Source organism: Cetorhinus maximus, chromosome 2 (assembly GCF_964194155.1).
Source record: "Cetorhinus maximus chromosome 2, sCetMax3.hap1.1, whole genome shotgun sequence".
Lineage (NCBI taxonomy): Eukaryota > Metazoa > Chordata > Chondrichthyes > Lamniformes > Cetorhinidae > Cetorhinus > Cetorhinus maximus.
In genome coordinates, this window is record NC_135880.1 from 111,184,947 (window position 1) to 111,203,336 (window position 18,390).

Below are 18,390 nucleotides of genomic sequence, written 5' to 3' on the forward strand. Positions count from 1 at the left end.
ATTTATTTCCCTGTTTAATAAAGTATTTTTTGGAGGTAAGCAGCACCTCTGTTGTAATTGAATTACTTCATGCAAAATAAATAGTTTATTTAGAGAAGGGAAAGTGAATTACAAAGATTGCAAATCTGCTCAAGATTATTTTCTATGCCAGTAGAAATGTGATAACAAAGACCGAGGGGTTCCCGTCCCGCCGCCTTCTGCTAGCTGTGATATTACATCATGAATTTGGTATGTACCATTGACCATGTCAGAGGTCAGAAAAGTATGGGCAGATTTTCAACTTGGCGGTGGCAATCGATAGTTGGGCGATTTCCCGACGCCATAATCCCGCTTCCAGACTGGCAGTGCCCACTGTTTTCATGGCAGGGAGTCAGGAATGGGCTGCAGTCAGCAGCAGGCCTGATACAGAGGCGGGCCAATGTCAAGGCAACCAAGTTAAAAGGCCCACCTCCATTCACTGAGATATCGGCCCAGTTCTGGAGATGATTGTGAGGCCCCCAACCCTCAATGCCTTACACCCCCCACCCCCATGCTGCCCCATACTCCCCTTGACCCCACCCCATACCCCCACAATCCCCTCACCCAGTATCAACCATTAACAGAACTGATGAGCTCTATAATAACATTGGGAAGTCTTTGAAAAGCTCATAGATTTGTTAAAATAAACAAACATTATTTGAATATCTATTTGGAAAAGCATAATCCTCTTAGAAGCTCATAGAGCTGTCAAAAGGAACAAACGTTATTTGAATTCAATTTAAAAAACAATCCTCTGAACAGCTCATAAACCTGTTAAAATCACCAAGCTCACATTGTCTCTGACAGCTCGATCAACAACCCATGCTGAGCAGAATGCATTAGTGGGTTTGGAAGCCAGCCAAGCATTCATACTAAGATTACATTGAGCAGTTGTGTCAATAGACCCTCCTGAGCTGAATCCATTAAAGCCTTTGAAGACAGACAGAAGCTCAGCCACCTGTCAAAACTTTGAAACAGCCAACCAGATGGCTGAGCTGAACTTCAAGGAAAAAATCGAAACCTCAGGGCACATTTCACAACATCAGATCTGGATTTCATGATTTAACAATGCAGAATAGCACTTAATACATGGATAATGTACTCTAATGTATCTGAAGACTTTTTCCACTTTCATAATGCTGTTCATTGCCTTCACAGCTTGCCAGATGTCAAAAGTGACAACCTGGCAAACACATTATTTAATGGTCACTTACATGTTCAAAACAAAGTCCTATTGTCACTCACTGTATTAAAACATAAATAACTTATGATACAGCATTTCATTATGACATATGGGGGAGAATTTTCTGCCTGCCGGGCAGGTGGGCCCGACCCAATCTCCGGCGGGCGGGGAACCAATTGCCACCAGAGAAGCGGGCCCCGCTGCCATTTTACGTGGGCGGGCCAATTAAGGCCCGCCCGGTGGGAAGCGCTATGCGCTTCCTGTGCGGGTGGGGGGGATTCCCCAAAGCGAGAGTGCGCTCTTTCACGCATGCGCACGAAAGAGCGCACAGCTCCCTGAGGCTAAGTGCTGCCTCAGGGAGATCACTTACACTTTTAAAAACGTTAAAAATAGAACAAAAAATCCTTAACTTGTCCCCCTCATGTGACAATGTCACGTGAGATGGGACATCTTCATTAATTACACTAAAACTTTATTAAACTTTTTAAATCCCTACATGAAACCTCATCCCACCCGTGGATGATGTTTCATGTTTTTTCTATTTTCCGCCGGGGCTCCTGGCCTGCCCACCAGCCTTAAGGTTGGACAGGCAGGTCCTTTAATTGTTTCAATGATCCTGTCAATGGCCTCAATTGGCCATTGACAGGTCGGCAGGCGCACAGCTGATTTTGCTGTGCCCCCACCTTCCTGAAAATTTAAATGGGGCGGGATGATGCCGGGGGTTCCCCCCGACGTCATCCCGCGTCATTTTACGTGTCGGTGAGCGGGCCCCGCCCCCTGCTCGCCGACGGCAAAATTCAGCCCATGAAGTTGGCAACATCTTTCAAATTTACCTTTCATACTGTTCCCAACTCCAAACAATGGTTCATGACACCTCTGCATGGTATGAGTCAAGTCACCTTCCAAAACTATCCCAACTCCATGGCAGAATTTTACGGCCCCGTTTCAGTGGGGACGGGGCCATAAAATGCGGTGAGATATTCTAAACCTCATTGGCTTCGGCGGGAACGTAAAATCCCGCTGCCGTAAAATTTTGCCCCGTGAAAATTAGAATAAGTCTGAAATGCCCACTTCTGCAATGGTGCTGGCAACGTGGGGTCTCCTGACCTGCTCCCTTACCCCATGCCACTAAAAATTGCTGATGCTGGGAATGGGGCTGGGAATCTTGGAACCGGGTCCCACCCACCATTTTTAAAGCCCGCCCAATGCACTTTGGCACCTGACAGGACAGGAAAATCCAGCCCTATATCTGCTTTAATTATAGGTTAACATAGGTTTTGCACATTTAAACAAAACATGGCCTAATCTGACAAATATTTTTATAGCCCATTGTGTTCACAGCAGGAGTTAATAAGGAAAATCAGGAGAAGACTTGCAACAAACCTAGATTAGCAGTAAATCCTCGAATCATGTTTGTTGTTGTTGAGGTGTTGTGTGACAGAAAGCCATTGTCCATGGCAAACCTCCCGTCCGTAGACAGCAGACATTCTGAGCACTTCCACACAACTATGCTAACCGCATAAGTTTTGTTTCGACAAGTTTCAAATATAATTTTTTGAAATGAAGGTCGCTTAAAGTGTATTTTCAAAAAATAGTTTAAAAAAGAACTATACTTATTTTTAAGATTTCTTCATCCTGTCTGATCCTGTTTTTTGATAACAGTATTTAATATTTTTATTCAGATTGTCAGGATTGGTGACTTAATGATGGAAATGACTCGGAGGAGTTATTCAGCCTGATGTCAGTACTTAGTTTTTAATATTGGTCTGAGCAGCAGATTTTTAATTAAACTCTTAAAACATTTCACTCTTATTCAACAAATGGAAAGCTGATTTAGCCCCCTTTTTGTTGGTTACATATGGAAGTTGGTCCATCTTTCAATATCCATCAACTCTCAGGAGTTCATTTTATTTCACCAGATTTTGATCATAAAACAAGAAAACAACTGCCAGTAAAAACTTGGCACACACAATATCAGATTTTATCTTGTATTACCAATTGTAACAAAATGCAGAAGAAATGTACTACTTTGCACACATGCTTAGTAGCTGTATTCAATATAGCCCACAAACTTCCTCTAACGTGGGGTCGATTGTTAAGCTTTATGCCAAGTAACACATTTGATATAGCTGCATATGCTACAAGCTGGGCTGCTTTTATTATAACCTTGTTTTAATTCTGATTGTGGCAGACTGATTTTCCGTCGATGGGCAAGTCTGGTGCAGGTCTTCCAGAATTTAATAGAAACAAAAACAGAATTACCTGGAAAAACTCAGCAGGTCTGGCAGCATCGGTGGAGAAGAGAAGAGTTGACATTTCGAGTCCTCATGACCCTTCAACAGGGTCATGAGGACTCAGAACGTCAACTCTTTTCTTCTCCACCGATGCTGCCAGACCTGCTGAGTTTTTCCAGGTAATTCTGTTTTTGTTTTGGATTTCCAGCATCCGCAGTTTTTTGTTTTTAGTAGAAGCAAAGCCAATGTGAAAGCAATAGGTCTTCGATGTGTATTGCAGCAGCAATGCAATAGACTGCATTAATGTAAAACAGTGCATCGTGTATTCTGGCTTTTTGTGCTCAGAATTAAGTTTGCCAACTTTTTAAAAAAGTGTTATTTCATTGAACAAAACTAGCAGCAATACCGCTCCCTCTTTATCACCACATGGCTTTCTGTTATTCTCTATGAATTTTTACCTGCATGAAACAAAAGTAATTGGGGTCACCAACTAAATAGTTAAGGCACCAGGAGAGGCCTTTGTATGGATCTTAGCAGGGTTCCATATTTACTTTAATCCCAACCAGTGCAATTCTCCTGAAACACCAGGACCAAATGTACTTATGTTTCCTCCCCTTGTTACACAGAATGGAATTTTTGGGTTGGTTAATAATTCTGCTGAGCCATGTTTGTTTCTGAATCTTTTTTATTGCTTCTCTTGATGGTTTACTGTATGACATAAACTTACTGGGAAATATTGTTAAAGTTTTCAACACTAAAGGGAGATTTGGCTTTCTAAGAGTCTGCAAACAAAAAAATGTAACCTGATAGCTGCAGCGATGTTATAGAATTGATTCAATCTTTCTGTCCTTCCAGCTCATGGTATTCCAAATTATATGGGCAGAAAGAACACATTGCATGTACAAAGCGCAAACTCAGCAATATGGTTCACTTCCCCTCAACTGGTAATTGTGCCAATATCAATATCCTTAACTAGTCTTTCACTGACAGAATCCATCTCCTGCCAGCAGCATGGATTAGAACAGTCAGTGATTGGGAACATGTACTACGACCACTTTCTGATATTGCTGTTAATTTTCTCACAGTTACCTCTGATGTAATTCATTATGCCAACGTTACTTTATGGATTGAAGGGAGATTTATAATGGCTATTAGCAAACAGGGTGATCCTCAGATGGACATATCATTTCTAACTGTGAAAATGTTTGGCAGAGTTAAAGAGTAAGATGATTCCATGGGGGAGAATTTTCTCCCCATCGGGTAGGCCAGTCGAGAGCGGGTGCGGATGGGCACAGAGCCGATTGCCGCTGGTGATCGGCTGCGCGCCTCCATTTGGCGTGGATGAGCCAATTAAGGTCCGTCCAGTGTGACATGAGCCCGAAAGCGCTCAGTGCTACCTGTGCGGACGGGGGGAGGAGGGAGAATCGGGGCATGCGTGCGAAAGAGCGCAGAAATCTCCCTGAGGCACAGAGCTGCCTCAGGGAGATTAATTTCATAATGTTAATTTTAAACAAAGAAGCTAAAAAATCATTTACACATGTCCCCTCATGTGACAGCATCACATGAGCTGGGACATGTTTTTCAAATGTTCAAAAAATATTTATCAATGTTAGAAACCCTTCATGAAACCTCATCCCACCCGTGGATGGGTCTACCTGACCATATCTACCTCTACCCCTCTCGTCCCACCCCCCTTTCGCAGGCCCTTCCTAACCTGACCAGGCATTCCCATCCTGACCTCCGAACCCCCCAGATGTCCAACACCCACCCCGATGTTCGACTCCAACCCAACCCCCACGATGTCCAAACTCTCCCTGATGTCCAAACCTCCTCACCTCCCCCCACCAATGTCCGACCCCCCCCAATCTCCCCTTGATGTTCGACCCCCACTGCGCCCCCCACCAATGTCCCACCCTCCCTAAACCCCACAATGTCCAACCCCCTCAGACGTCTGGCAACCCCATTCCCCCGGTGTCTGACCCCCCACCCTGGTGTCAAACATCCCCCCCACCACCCCCTGATGTCCAACCCATCCCCACCCCCAACTGACCTCTGATCCCCCACACCCCCAAATCCTATCCACTTAACTTAGAGACTTACCTTCTCCCTGGCCTGTCAATTTCAATGGGACCTTTAAACTTACCTGGTTTACGGCAGCTAGTGCAGTAAAAAAGCGGCGTGTCCTTCTTCAATCCAACTCTGCTGGAATGCAACGCTGGGCATCAGAGTCAGCTGCACTACCTGGATCTCGCCCAGCCTGACTCGGAAGGCCAGGCAAGCCAGGCACAGAAGAAATTTCCCGTAAGTAATTGGGCACGGAGTGGCGATCCAATGCTGATTGCCACTCCGAGGAAGTTATGGCCAGAATTTTCCTGTCGGTGATTTGGGGGCGGGGCCCGCTCGCCGATGGGAAAATGATGCGGGATGACGTCGGGAGAAACCCCCGACTTCATCCCGGTCCCTCCAAATTTTTAGGAAGGTGGACGGACAGCGAAATCAGCTGCCCAACCGCCGACCTGTCAATGGCCAATTGAGGCTATTGACAGGGTCATTAAGATAATTAAAGACCTGCCCGTCTAACCTTAAGGCTGGCGGGCAGGCCAGGAGCCCCAGCGGGCTTCTGATAATACATGAAACCTCATCCACTGGCAGGATGAGGTTTCATGTCCGTTTTGAAAAACTTTAATTAAGTTTATATCCTTTTTATTAACATGTCCCATCTCGTGTGACATTGTCACATGAGGGGGACATGTTAATAATTTTAATATAATAATTTTTATATTTTTATATTTTTAATGTTTTTGACACTGTCAGTAATCTCCCCGAGACAGCACTTAGTCTTAGCACATGCGCGAAAGAGCGCACTTTGACAGTTGGGGAATCCCTCCACCCCCCGCACAGGAAGCTCATAGCACTTCCTGTCGGGCAGGCCACTGGGTGAGTCTTAATTGGCCCGCCCATTCAAAATGGTAGCGGGCTCCGTTTCGGCAGCAGAGTTCGGCTGCCCGCCCGCCGCCGAGCCGGAGGGGCCCGCCCGCCCATCAAGGGCAAAATTCTGCCCTATGGCTCTATATATTTTATACAAGTACAACTAGATTATGTAAAACACAGTCTTTAAGTAAAATGTATCAGAGGGTTTACTTGTGTTCAATATGCAGATCACTAAGGAAAACTAAATGGGTTAAATTTTATTTCAAGTGTTGCATTTTGCCTCACTTAGGAATTCCAAACAATGTTAGGTGAAGTTGGAAGAGATTTGGGAAGTCTGTGCTTAGATCAATTGCTTGTTTATCTGGTTATGGGAGCACATTGAATCCTGTGTAACATTTTAAGACCTTATTCTTAAAAGTATTTGACTTCTATTTTTATTTTAGATACTTCAAGAACTTGATAAAGTGCTTTGTTCCCCTCAAAAATCTTCCCAGCAACACCAATCGAATGAAGGTCAAAAGTTACCCCCCCTCTCACTTGTGCATCCTGTCACACAGACAGAGGGGAAGGTGCACCGAGCAGGTGGCACTACCTTCTTGATTGGACAAACACCCAAAGGAATCTGTAGGTGAGTGAACCAGAAGACACAGGTCAGAGGTCAAAAGGGCTCCACTTCCTCTTTGTTAAGGCAGCTGTGCTCATTATCTCTCTGGCTATATAATACTTTTACCTGAAGGTGACACTTCAGGGGCTTCTTTATCTTCTGTGTGCAAGAGTCCAGAAAGAAATTGGACACTCTGGTAATGTGATTATGTGAGCTCAGACCATTCTCACTAAGTGTACCAAATTAATGTATTTGCCAAATAATGGGACAGCTACAGAATGTATAGGAAATGCTTAACCTATTCTTCCACTCACCAGTTTGTTTCTATTCAGTTGGCAAGCAGTGGTAAAGATAGCAGAGTACAGGGTCTGTCAAAGGTAGTTACACCTGCAGAACCAGGCAAGGAATATGCAGACTGAATAGCAAGTGGCTCATTTTGAGAATAGACCAGTACTTTCCCAGAAGCCATATGCTTCCTCTCATTTCTGACTACATTGCCACAGTATGTTCTCTGTGAATCTTATCTTTGTAAGGAACTTTGTACAGGATTTGGGGCTTTTGCTCTCTAGATCACTGATTCAAGAAATCTTGTTTCAACAGCCGTCACCATAATACAATGATTGAGCAATAATGAATGAGAAAGCATATGGTAAATATGGTAAATGAAAATTGAGTCTTTATTTGTAATCATGGGTGAGCTGAAAGGCCACATATGTGTTCTGGTCAGTTTTTTGTTTATGTTCAGTAGTGCTGTGCTGAATAATGCATGCAGCCCACACAGGTTCTGAAGGTAGGGATGCAGATACAGCAGTCTCTATTCGAGACCCGGTGGTGCAGCTGTGCAAGCATTCCCTGGTAATTTTTTTTTTTGCCCAGCATCACAGAGGGAACTTGCAAATAGGATTAGCCATAGATCCGAAAATAATACCAGCACATTAAACTGGTAGCAAGTGACAGGAAACCTTTCTTTCTATTGCTGTGTTTCTGTTACTAATCCAAGAGGTGATAGAGGAATTTTTAAACTTCCTGCGCTATTGCTAATTGCAATAAAAAGCACCGGATCCCATGTCTGAGTGACAGCTGAGCCAGCTGGAGAGAAAGTTTGGGGAGTGGGGGGAAGAGAGAAAGAGAGAGAAACGGGGAGAGAGAGAGAAAGGATATGTCAATAGAAGTCCAGCATTTTGTTATCACTGTGTGCTAACTGGTAATAGGACTTGCTGCATCCTGGTTAGGCAAACATAATCTTGCTTAGAAACACATTCTGGTCCGTACCACGGTGGAACTTTAGCTTATATCAGCAGGAGAACAGAAAATACATAGCATTTACAGTACAGAGGCAGGCTATTCAGCCCATCTAGTTTATGTCTGTATTTATGCTGCACACGAGCCTCCTCCCACCCTGCTTCATCTAACCCTGTAAGTACAACCTCTATTTCTTTCTCCCTCATGTATAATCTAAAATATTCACGGCCTTGCCTAAACTTTGAATCAAAATCATGATCTGGTCATGTCTTTACATGCATTCTGTGTATTTGATTTATTGAACCATAGCTGCTTGAAAGTAAATGATAAAATTGAAATTTAATAAGAAAGGGTTTGAGTGGAATATTAAATCACGAGCTTGAAGCTTGAATGGCTTCTCATTTGTTCCTTAAACAAGTTTTAAAGTACAGCTTTCTTTTCAGCTCTTGCCATATATTATTTCCTTACAATACGAATGTGTTGCAACCTGTATAATAAACACTTAGAAGTTGCTTTGAAATGAAGATTAAGCTGAGAAAGGCCATTCTCATCTTATAGGGTAGAATATTGAGCTTGGCCGGTGGGCATGTGCCCGACCTGGCCAAGCGTAAAATGATGCGTGATGACGTCGGGCGAGCATCCCTATGTCATCACGTAGTCCCACGATATTGCGTTTGGCGGGCATGTGTCCGAGTCGGCAGCGCGTCCGCCAACAATTAAAAGGCCCATTAAGGCAATTAAAAAGTCATTAAATTCAAATTTACACTGCCCATCCAACTTTACAGTTGGTGGGCAGGCGAAAAGGCCAAACCGCCTTTGCACTTATTAGGAAACCTCATCCACGGGCGGGATGAGGTTTTCTAAAGCAAATAAAAATAAATTTTAAATTTTACACTTGAATTAAAAACATGTTTTTTTACATGGGGACATGTTTTATAACACTTTAATTTTCTTCATTAGCTTTTTTAAACAGCGCTTCATCTCACTGAGGCAGCTTCATGCCTCTGGGGGCGCATTCGCAAAGTTCGCGCTAGGCCCACTCACCCTTCTCCCCCCCGCCCACACAGGCAGCGCTGAGCGGTGCAGTGCCAGTCACGGGCAGCGCTGAGCGGTGCAGTGCCAGTCAGGGGCAGGGCTGAGCGGTGCAGTGCCAGTCAGGGGCAGGGCCGTGCAGTGCCAGTCAGGGGCAGGGCTGAGCGGTGCAGTGCCAGTCAGGGGCAGGGCCGTGCAGTGCCAGTCAGGGGCAGGGCTGAGCGGTGCAGTGCCAGTCAGGGGCAGGGCCGTGCAGTGCCAGTCAGGGGCAGGGCTAAGCGGTGCAGTGCCAGTCAGGGGCAGGGCCATGCAGTGCCAGTCAGGGGCAGGGCTGAGCGGTGCAGTGCCAGTCAGGGGCAGGGCCGTGCAGTGCCAGTCAGGGGCAGGGCTGAGCGGTGCAGTGCCAGTCAGAGGCAGGGCCGTGCAGTGCCAGTCAGGGGCAGGGCTGAGCGGTGCAGTGCCAGTCAGGGGCAGGGCCGTGCAGTGCCAGTCAGGGGCAGGGCTGAGCGGTGCAGTGCCAGTCAGGGGCAGGGCTGAGCGGTGCAGTGCCAGTCAGGGGCAGGGCTGAGCGGTGCAGTGCCAGTCAGGGGCAGGGCCGTGCAGTGCCAGTCAGGGGCAGGGCTGAGCGGTGCAGTGCCAGTCAGGGGCAGGGCTGAGCGGTGCAGTGCCAGTCAGGGGCAGGGCTGAGCGGTGCAGTGCCAGTCAGGGGCAGGGCTGAGCGGTGCAGTGCCAGTCAGGGGCAGGGCCGTGCAGTGCCAGTCAGGGGCAGGGCTGAGCGGTGCAGTGCCAGTCAGGGGCAGGGCTGAGCGGTGCAGTGCCAGTCAGGGGCAGGGCTGAGCGGTGCAGTGCCAGTCAGGGGCAGGGCCGTGCAGTGCCAGTCAGGGGCAGGGCTGAGCGGTGCAGTGCCAGTCAGGGGCAGGGCTGAGCGGTGCAGTGCCAGTCAGGGGCAGGGCTGAGCGGTGCAGTGCCAGTCAGGGGCAGGGCTGAGCGGTGCAGTGCCAGTCAGGGGCAGGGCTGAGCGGTGCAGTGCCAGTCAGGGGCAGGGCCGTGCAGTGCCAGTCAGGGGCAGGGCTGAGCGGTGCAGTGCCAGTCAGGGGCAGGGCTGAGCGGTGCAGTGCCAGTCAGGGGCAGGGCCGTGCAGTGCCAGTCAGGGGCAGGGCTGAGCGGTGCAGTGCCAGTCAGGGGCAGGGCCGTGCAGTGCCAGTCAGGGGCAGGGCTGAGCGGTGCAGTGCCAGTCAGGGGCAGGGCCGTGCAGTGCCAGTCAGGGGCAGGGCTGAGCGGTGCAGTGCCAGTCAGGGGCAGGGCTGAGCGGTGCAGTGCCAGTCAGGGGCAGGGCTGAGCGGTGCAGTGCCAGTCAGGGGCAGGGCCGTGCAGTGCCAGTCAGGGGCAGGGCTGAGCGGTGCAGTGCCAGTCAGGGGCAGGGCTGAGCGGTGGCAGCGGTCGGTTCCCAGACTGCCCCGCCCGCCCCCGCCAAGCACTGCCCCACCAAGGGCAAAATTCTGCCCATAATGATATTCACCCCGAATAACGTCAAATTATTTAGAGAGAAAAAATGGAAGTTATTTTACATTTGGAAAGCAATGTGACAGAAGTATTACGAACATGTATTGTATTTGTGCACTAGGTGAACGGGTGATACTAATGTGGGGATTGAAGAGTATCACATGATTTCAGCGACCTTCAGCTTCTCCAGTACAGTGTAATCTTCTCCAATCCCCCCATACCACCTCCAAGTCTCCAACAATCACAAAACTTTGAGAAACAATTCATCTGGTAGGATTAATCTTCAGGAGGAATTGTTCCAGAAATCAGCAAAGTCCGATATCGGGCAGGGAAAGCAGCATCTGACGTGCCGACAACAGTGGCGGCTTTTTATGCCGGATCATATGGCACTTTATTGAAAAAATTCAGAAGCACGGGTTTCACATTGGATCGTTGGCAGGGCAACCTTAGATTCGCCCGCCCCGCTGTCACCTCAGGCCTTCAGTAACAGCGTCCCTGCACAGAACTAGCACTCTAAGGGATTGGAAGCAGCTGGAAATTCATGGCTGCCAAAGGGAGGAAACATGTTTCCCCAAAATTTAGTGATGCCTCCCTCGAGTGCCTACTGGATGCAGTAGAGGCCTGCCGCAAATTCCTCTATCCCTCGCTCTGGGCGAAGACCAACAAGCAAGGTCACCAATCCAGCATGGGAGGCAGTGGTCAGTGCCAACAAAAGAGCACAGCCGCCCAGTGCTGAAAGAGGATGAATGATCTCCTCTGTTCTGCCAGGGTAAGTCACTCTTCTCATCACTCTCAACCCACGCACTCATAAACCCATCACACATCCACAGGGATCTCACTCACTGCCAGTTCAAGGGACATCACCATTCACTCTCTGACATGCACCTTCATCTGCCCTATGGATCATGTCCTCATCCCGTCCATGGCACCACTCAGCATCCACATATGCCAGGCATCCTTCTCACCTGGCCTGGCAGGCATCCTACATACGCTTTCTCCATCTGTATTCATGCAGGATAAGCTGGCACTCAACAAAAGGGAGGGTCGCAGACTGGTGGAGGGATGCGTGTCATCAGGGTCCTCAAGGACTTTGAAAATAGAGCCATCCAGCTGGCCGATGATAATCTGGACCATTCCTGTGCTGACGGTGAGGTCAGCGATGCTCAACCAAGTGAGGATCCAGCAGTGCAACATCCATCAGACAACATTGCCTCCAGAGGCACATCTTGGAATCAGCCAAGAGGGTCCACGAATCAGGTCCTCGACTCCAGCCCCAACAACGGAAGAGGTATTCGCAGACACTGCCTTTGAAGACCCATCACGGCGCTCACCCACACCCTCCACCAGTGCAGAGACACACACCTCAGTGGGACCTAGTTTTAGAGTAGCCTCGGGATCACAATCTAGTGAGCACATCGTACTGTCTGATCCACAGTAGGCAGAGGCAGGGACTTTGCAGGTTTCCAGCACTCGGAGGACTGCTGGAAGCCAGAAATCTGCTGAGCCCGAGTCACTTGAGAAGCCTGTGGAATCAGTCATACCTCAGTTGCTAAAGCTGCAAAGGCAAGCTCAGGAACATCTGTCCACTGCAATCCTCAGATTGCAAGACACAATTGAGGAGTCCGTTTGTCTTCAGTCTTAGTTGATAGTGCTGGCAAGCCAATGCACTGAGGTCAACACTGATAGGATGGCGGCTGCCATGGAGACCTTGGTCCAGGACATTGGTCCTGTACTGCTGCAGGAGCTGCATTCCATCACTGAGGTACAAGCAGGCATCCATCAGTATCAACGCAAGAGGGTGGCAGGGCATCTTGAGCTCACCCCAGCTGCCCCATCCTCTCAAGGAGACAGACAGGGCCCCTCCGACACCCATAATGAGGAGGATCAGCAGGTGTACACTCTGGGGCCATCTACCCAGGTAACTCCAAGAGTGTCCGGCCCATCCGAATCCCCTCTTCCTGTGACCCCAGCAACTCCAGCTCCACAGGCCGAGGAGGGTACTACTGGCACACAGCAGGACTCTGAAAGCAGGCTGGGGACCTCCAGGTCTTGGCCCTCCAGAGGACGCCCACCAAGGTCATCTCAACAGACAATAGGGCATAGCAGCAGTAGGCCACCTCCACCTCCACTGTGCATGTCAGGGGAGCATCAAGACATAGCGGCAGGGTTAGAAAGGTCAAGAAGATTTAGTTGCACAACGTGGGCATGGACGTTAATCACCTGTTCTTAATGTTGACCATTGTAAATACACTCCCAATAATGTCTCCTTGTCTATGGCTCCTTGTTATGTTGAGCAGCGTTTGTGTCAATCAGATGTGAAACCTTGTTTCCTGCACGAAACAAAGGTTACTGTCGCTGACGGGGCCTTTCCCCTGTGCAGTGTGTAACCTTCTTAGCACAGTGATTGTCCGGCTTCAAAGTCACTGTCCGAGTTAGTGTTGTGTGCACCTCCATGTGGCTTGTGTTTGCTGCACAAATCTCATTCCCAAGTGTCACTGGGTTCCGTGATGTTCTCTGTGTGCTCTCAGCACCTTAGAGGTGAGGCTGCCCCCCCACCTCGACACCATTCCTGACAGGTGAAGGTGTGGTGCTGAAGGGAACAGGTGATGAAGCCTGCCAAAGAACCAAGTTGTCTTAAAGTCCATATGGCCACTGTATCTCAGCAGTGTCTTGATGATATGAGCCTCTTCACAGAGTGTATGTGCGCTGCCCTCAGCCAGACAGGCGTCAGACGTTCCCAGATGCAATATGGAGATCTCAGGAGTGTCCTCACTGTATCTCATCATCATCCTCCTGGGATTTTGTGGCAATTAAGGCCTCACAACAATGCCTGCCTCGTCTGGCCAGTGCAATGGCCTCATCGTCTGCACCCTCGCCTTTCAAGACCTCATCACCCTCAACCCCACTATGATGTGTGACACCCTCTCGGGAGTGTACTGCAGTGCTTCGCCAGATCTCTCCAGACACCAGAACCTCATTTTCAGGATGCCAATGGTGTGCTCAACCAAACTCTGGGTCGCGGCATGAGCCTTGTTGTACCTTCTCTCACCAGGAGTCTGAGTCCGCCACACAGGCATCATAGTCACACCCTTTGCAGGTAGCCCTTGTCTCCGACGAGCCAACCCTGTATCCTGTATGGTCCCTGAGAGATGTCATGGATCTGAGATCTGCTGAGGGTGTACAAGTTGTGGACGCTTCCGGGGCATCTTGCACATATCTGCATGCTCCATTTGTTATGGTCGCAGACCAGTTGAACATTGAGAGAGTGGGAACCTTTGTGGTTCACATACTGGACTGCTTGTTGCCATGGAGATTTAAGAGCCATGTAAATGTAGTTGATGGCATCCTGAACCTGAGGGAATCCGGAAATCCCAGTGCTTTTGCTTCCTGGCTTGCCTGATCTCTGTTGAAGTTGACAAAGGTCAATTGACCCTTGGGAAAAAGGGTGCCTGTGACCTCCTGGATACATTTGTGGGTGGAGGCTTGCGAGATCCCGCAAAGGTCCTCAGTGGAGCTCTGGAAGGAGCCACTGCCGTAGAAATTGTGTGCAGTAACTTTAACTGCCAATGGCAGTGGATGCCCTCCGAGTCCTCATGGCGCCAGATCCTCAGAAGGTGGCATAAAGGTTCCCTTGACATGCGCAGGCATCAGTGACACTAGTTCTCCCTCATCTGCAGGTAGCACATCCGCCGACTATAGACCCTGGGTCTAGCGATGTGTTTATGAACAACGACCCTGTGGGGTTCATCCTCTGCGTGCGGAGGAGGCCATGCCGCCCCTTGGTCTTCAGTGTTCTGAACACTGCTCCTCCCTTTGGCGAGCCAGGCATCTCCATCGCATTCTTCTCCTCCTTCTCTCCTGTCTATATGCAATCAGGCAAACAGCGAGATCACCAAACTCCATGCTTCTGATGGTCTCCTCACTGCAGTATCAAAGAGAGAGACGCAAGGGTCAGCAATAAGTCTTCTAAGGACCACCCTTGGTCCAGTCATCACCTGTGACTGCCTCTCAAGGTCCCTTAATGCATGCCGGAGAGTCCAGGCAACCACATGGATGCCCAGTGTTTAATGTGCCTGATGGTTCACCATGCCCACACCCAGCACCAGCCTACACCACATGACCGAGTGACGCAGCTTCGGCCTTTCGATTGCATCCTGAACTCTCGTCACAGGCGCAGGCATTTTCCTAACCTGGAATCCAAGGCTTCATGGTTTGCTTGCACCAAGAGGATAACTTTTCAATGTTAACTGAAACATAATACAAGGGAGTAGGAGCGCAGCCCTCCCTTAGTGTTCGAAGGCCACCTTTCCAAACTGGATCCTCAGGTTTGCCCAGTCGCGCAATGTTTCTGCAGCACCATAGCACTTATTCGAGTTTGAAGTGTGCATACAAGAGGTTAACAGTAGAGGAGCATTCGTTGGCACTGTGAGGAATTAATGCTGCTTGAGTTGGCACAGTTGCTTGATTAGGCTTACTCCAAGCATGTCAATTGAGCTCAAAGCCAAACGTTTTCAGTTGCAGTGGAGTACCCATCTTAGACATGCTTTGCCATTAGCCCGGCCGTTTACTTCCCCACTGCATGTGTTTGTACTCAAAGTTCAGTCGGTGCTGCCATGACCCCCCCCCCCCCCCCCCCCCCCCACCCAGCACTGTCGCCCTTGCCCCGAGATTGCATTTTCCCCTTCCCCCTCTGCATTGTCACCCTTGCCCCAAGGTCCAAGATTGCCTTTTCCTCTTCCCCTTTTACACTGTCACCCTTGCCCGGAGATTTCCTTCTCCCCATTCCCCCTTTGAACTGTCACCCTTGCCCCAGCACCACAAGCCAACCACGAAGAAGTCGCTGTGGGGATTTGCCTGTCCCTCCCCCTGCCCAGAATCCACGGAACTGCTGGGATCATTGCAAGCGCTGCACATAGTTGTGTGCACTCACCTCCAAGTTCCCCTCAAAGTTGAGGTCACCAGGTGCACGCCTTTTAAATGCAGTTGTAAGTCACGCCATCGTGAAATCATGCCAACGTAGGATTTAAATTTGACATGGGAGGATGATTCCGGCATGTGGTCACAATAATTAGATGCAAATTTATTACAGCTCAGTTCCCGATTTTCAACGGTGGGAAATGCAGCCCACCATTGCTGGGAGGAGGGGGCAATCATGTCCTGGATTTATGCCGTCGCGAAACGCTACTCGGGCCTTCTCACGAGATTCTTCGATCTCACCACCGAATATGCCCGCCACGAACTGGGGTGGAAAATCCCAGCCTTTGTCTCAATCAGTTGCAAATACCTCACAGGAGATCCAACAGGGTTAAGAAGGCATTAAAGTAATATGCAGCCAGCACCCAGCACAGTTTGATCAGGATCAATGTGCTTTTTAATTCCGAGATTCCAACACAAAGAGTTCAATCACTTATTAGTTTGTACCAGACAAGCACTCAGCAATACACAACCTATACTGAACTAGAAAATATCTTTGGAACAGCATTCACAAATGAAAAAAAAACAGTGTTGACAGAGGCACTTGCTGACTTAGGCCATTAGCTGACATCAGCTGAGTGGTACTTCAGAATCTTACCAACCTGTAATGTCAAGCATTTGGCGGGGGAAGGAGGGTGGGGAGCGGGGGATGTGGAGGGAAGAAGGGTGGAAGATAGGAACAGTGATTTAGGCAGCATTCAGAGAATTTGAAGAAGTAGCACCTTTTCACTGTACCTTTAAATATTGAATTGTTTACTTAATAGTTTTGTTTTAAGAAAAAACTGTTGTCTTTCTGTTACAGAAAACAGCTCTCTGAAATGGCTGAGCATTTCAACATGGCCTCTGTGGAAGATCTGGCAGTGCGTGTTTTAAGCAGCACCTCGCAGCACCAGCTGACAATGCTGAGGGAGTTTTACACATCCCAGTATCCAGAGCTAAGAGACATCATGCCAGTCGGGTCCCCAGAATCTGCACTTGAGGATGGTGCTACAGTGGAAAGATCAAGGGTCTGTACAGCCACAGACCATTCTGACAGTAGGGAAAAAAAACAAATCAATTCTTTGATTCAAGGAGTATCAGGTGGCAAAACAAAAAGTTTTAGGAAAGAGCATCTAAAAGAAACCATTGCATGTTTTGAAACACAAAAAGATGTTATTTCAGAAAAATGCAACCATAAATCAAGACTGCCCCATATTAAAATTGATAAAATGTCAGCAGACAAATCATTTTCTAGTCATTTTGCTGAAGGTGTTGACAGTAGCATCAACATGGATTTTTCAAGTTCTTCAACTACTCCACTCTCAAAGAATAAAGCAAATAGGAGAGAGACAAGTTCCAGAGAGGCTGTGAAATGTCAGCAGCACCATGAAGAGATAGGGCCACCAACAGAAAGGTCAAAGTGCAAGTCAGGTAACAACCAAGAATCAATGCAATCTAAAACTGGTTCAATCACAGAGCTGCTTGGTGACACCTCAATACTAGATACATTGTTTGGGAGAAAGAAAAACCATACTGCACAGCCAAGAAAGACTTCAGGGAATGTCCCAAAAGGAAAACGCAAACCAAAAGATTTCTGGGATGTTCTCAATCAAAGTAACAATGAGTATGTTAGTACACTAACAGATTTGTCTGTGATAGAGAGTTTATGTGAAAGTGCACCCTTGAAATCAAAGAAAAGAGAAGAAAAGTCAGATGGCACCCTTTGGAAAAAGAATGAGAAGTTTTTGTGGAAAAAAGGTGATCCAAAGGATGACTCTGGTGCCTCAACATCTGGCACATTTTTGGCAAATTAACTGTGAAAATGGAACTCTCAAGTGCTGGATGGAGAAGACTGACAGAAACCTACAAATGAATAATAGATTAACTGATTTAGATATTATAATCATAAAAATGAAAAGTTCTTGTATAGAAATTTATTTCTGCTTGTTTTCAAAACTAAGATATCTGAATTTCAAAGGCTGGCGGTAATGGGTCATGGTAAGGAAACCCAATAACACCCTTGCACACTGACCATTTGGGACATTTTTACAATTGATACCTTGTTTTACTTTAGTTGACCTATCGCTCTCAGAATCTGAGCATTTTTATCATTTAGGATTTTTGCTATGCATTGCCTTAATTTTATATGGAAAAGATCATGTCCTTTTTATTGTATTTATTTTAAGTATATATGGAATGTCACTTGCTGCTTTGCAGCATTGGTTGTTCTTGCTTGTGAATCTGTCAAAAACAATATAAATGCCAATGTGAGGGAGCCTGACACACCTTTACAGTTTGGTCCATTCTTTTTTCTTCTTGGTGATAGTATTGAACTTTCTGATGCAGGGGACCTTTTAATGAATATGCATGAGTTTAGCTGAAAATCCATTTACATACATAAACTTGAAAACAGTAAACTCCTTTTCTGTATTGTCAATGATCGACTTCTGAAAAGTTATGCTATAAGGATAAGGATATAAGGAACATAGGAAGAATGGTAAGATATTCAGCTCCTTAAGGCTGAATTAGATCATGGCTGATCCGGAGCTCAACTCCAATAACCCACATTTGCATTATGTCATGAAAATTTCAGTTGACCCAGCATCCGTAACATCACAGCACAGACATATTGCTATTAATTTGCAGTAGTTGGAAAGAACATTTTGAATTGTGCCCAAATAATTTAAGTT

At 47.5% G+C, this 18,390-nt stretch overlaps 1 protein-coding gene across 2 annotated transcripts in view; it reads left to right on the plus strand.

Moving 5' to 3' along the window:
* Positions 1 to 17,981, plus strand: part of ercc6l2 (excision repair cross-complementation group 6-like 2) — a 154,698-nt gene extending 136,717 nt beyond the window's left edge. For both annotated transcript variants that reach the window (XM_078568432.1, XM_078568440.1), the window contains 2 exons: positions 6,810 to 6,994; positions 16,524 to 17,981. In XM_078568432.1, coding sequence (XP_078424558.1) covers positions 6,810 to 6,994; positions 16,524 to 17,514 — 1,176 coding nt within the window. In that variant the 3' untranslated portion in view covers positions 17,515 to 17,981. The remainder of the gene's footprint in view (positions 1 to 6,809; positions 6,995 to 16,523) is intronic.
* The last annotated feature ends 409 nt before the right edge of the window (positions 17,982 to 18,390 follow it).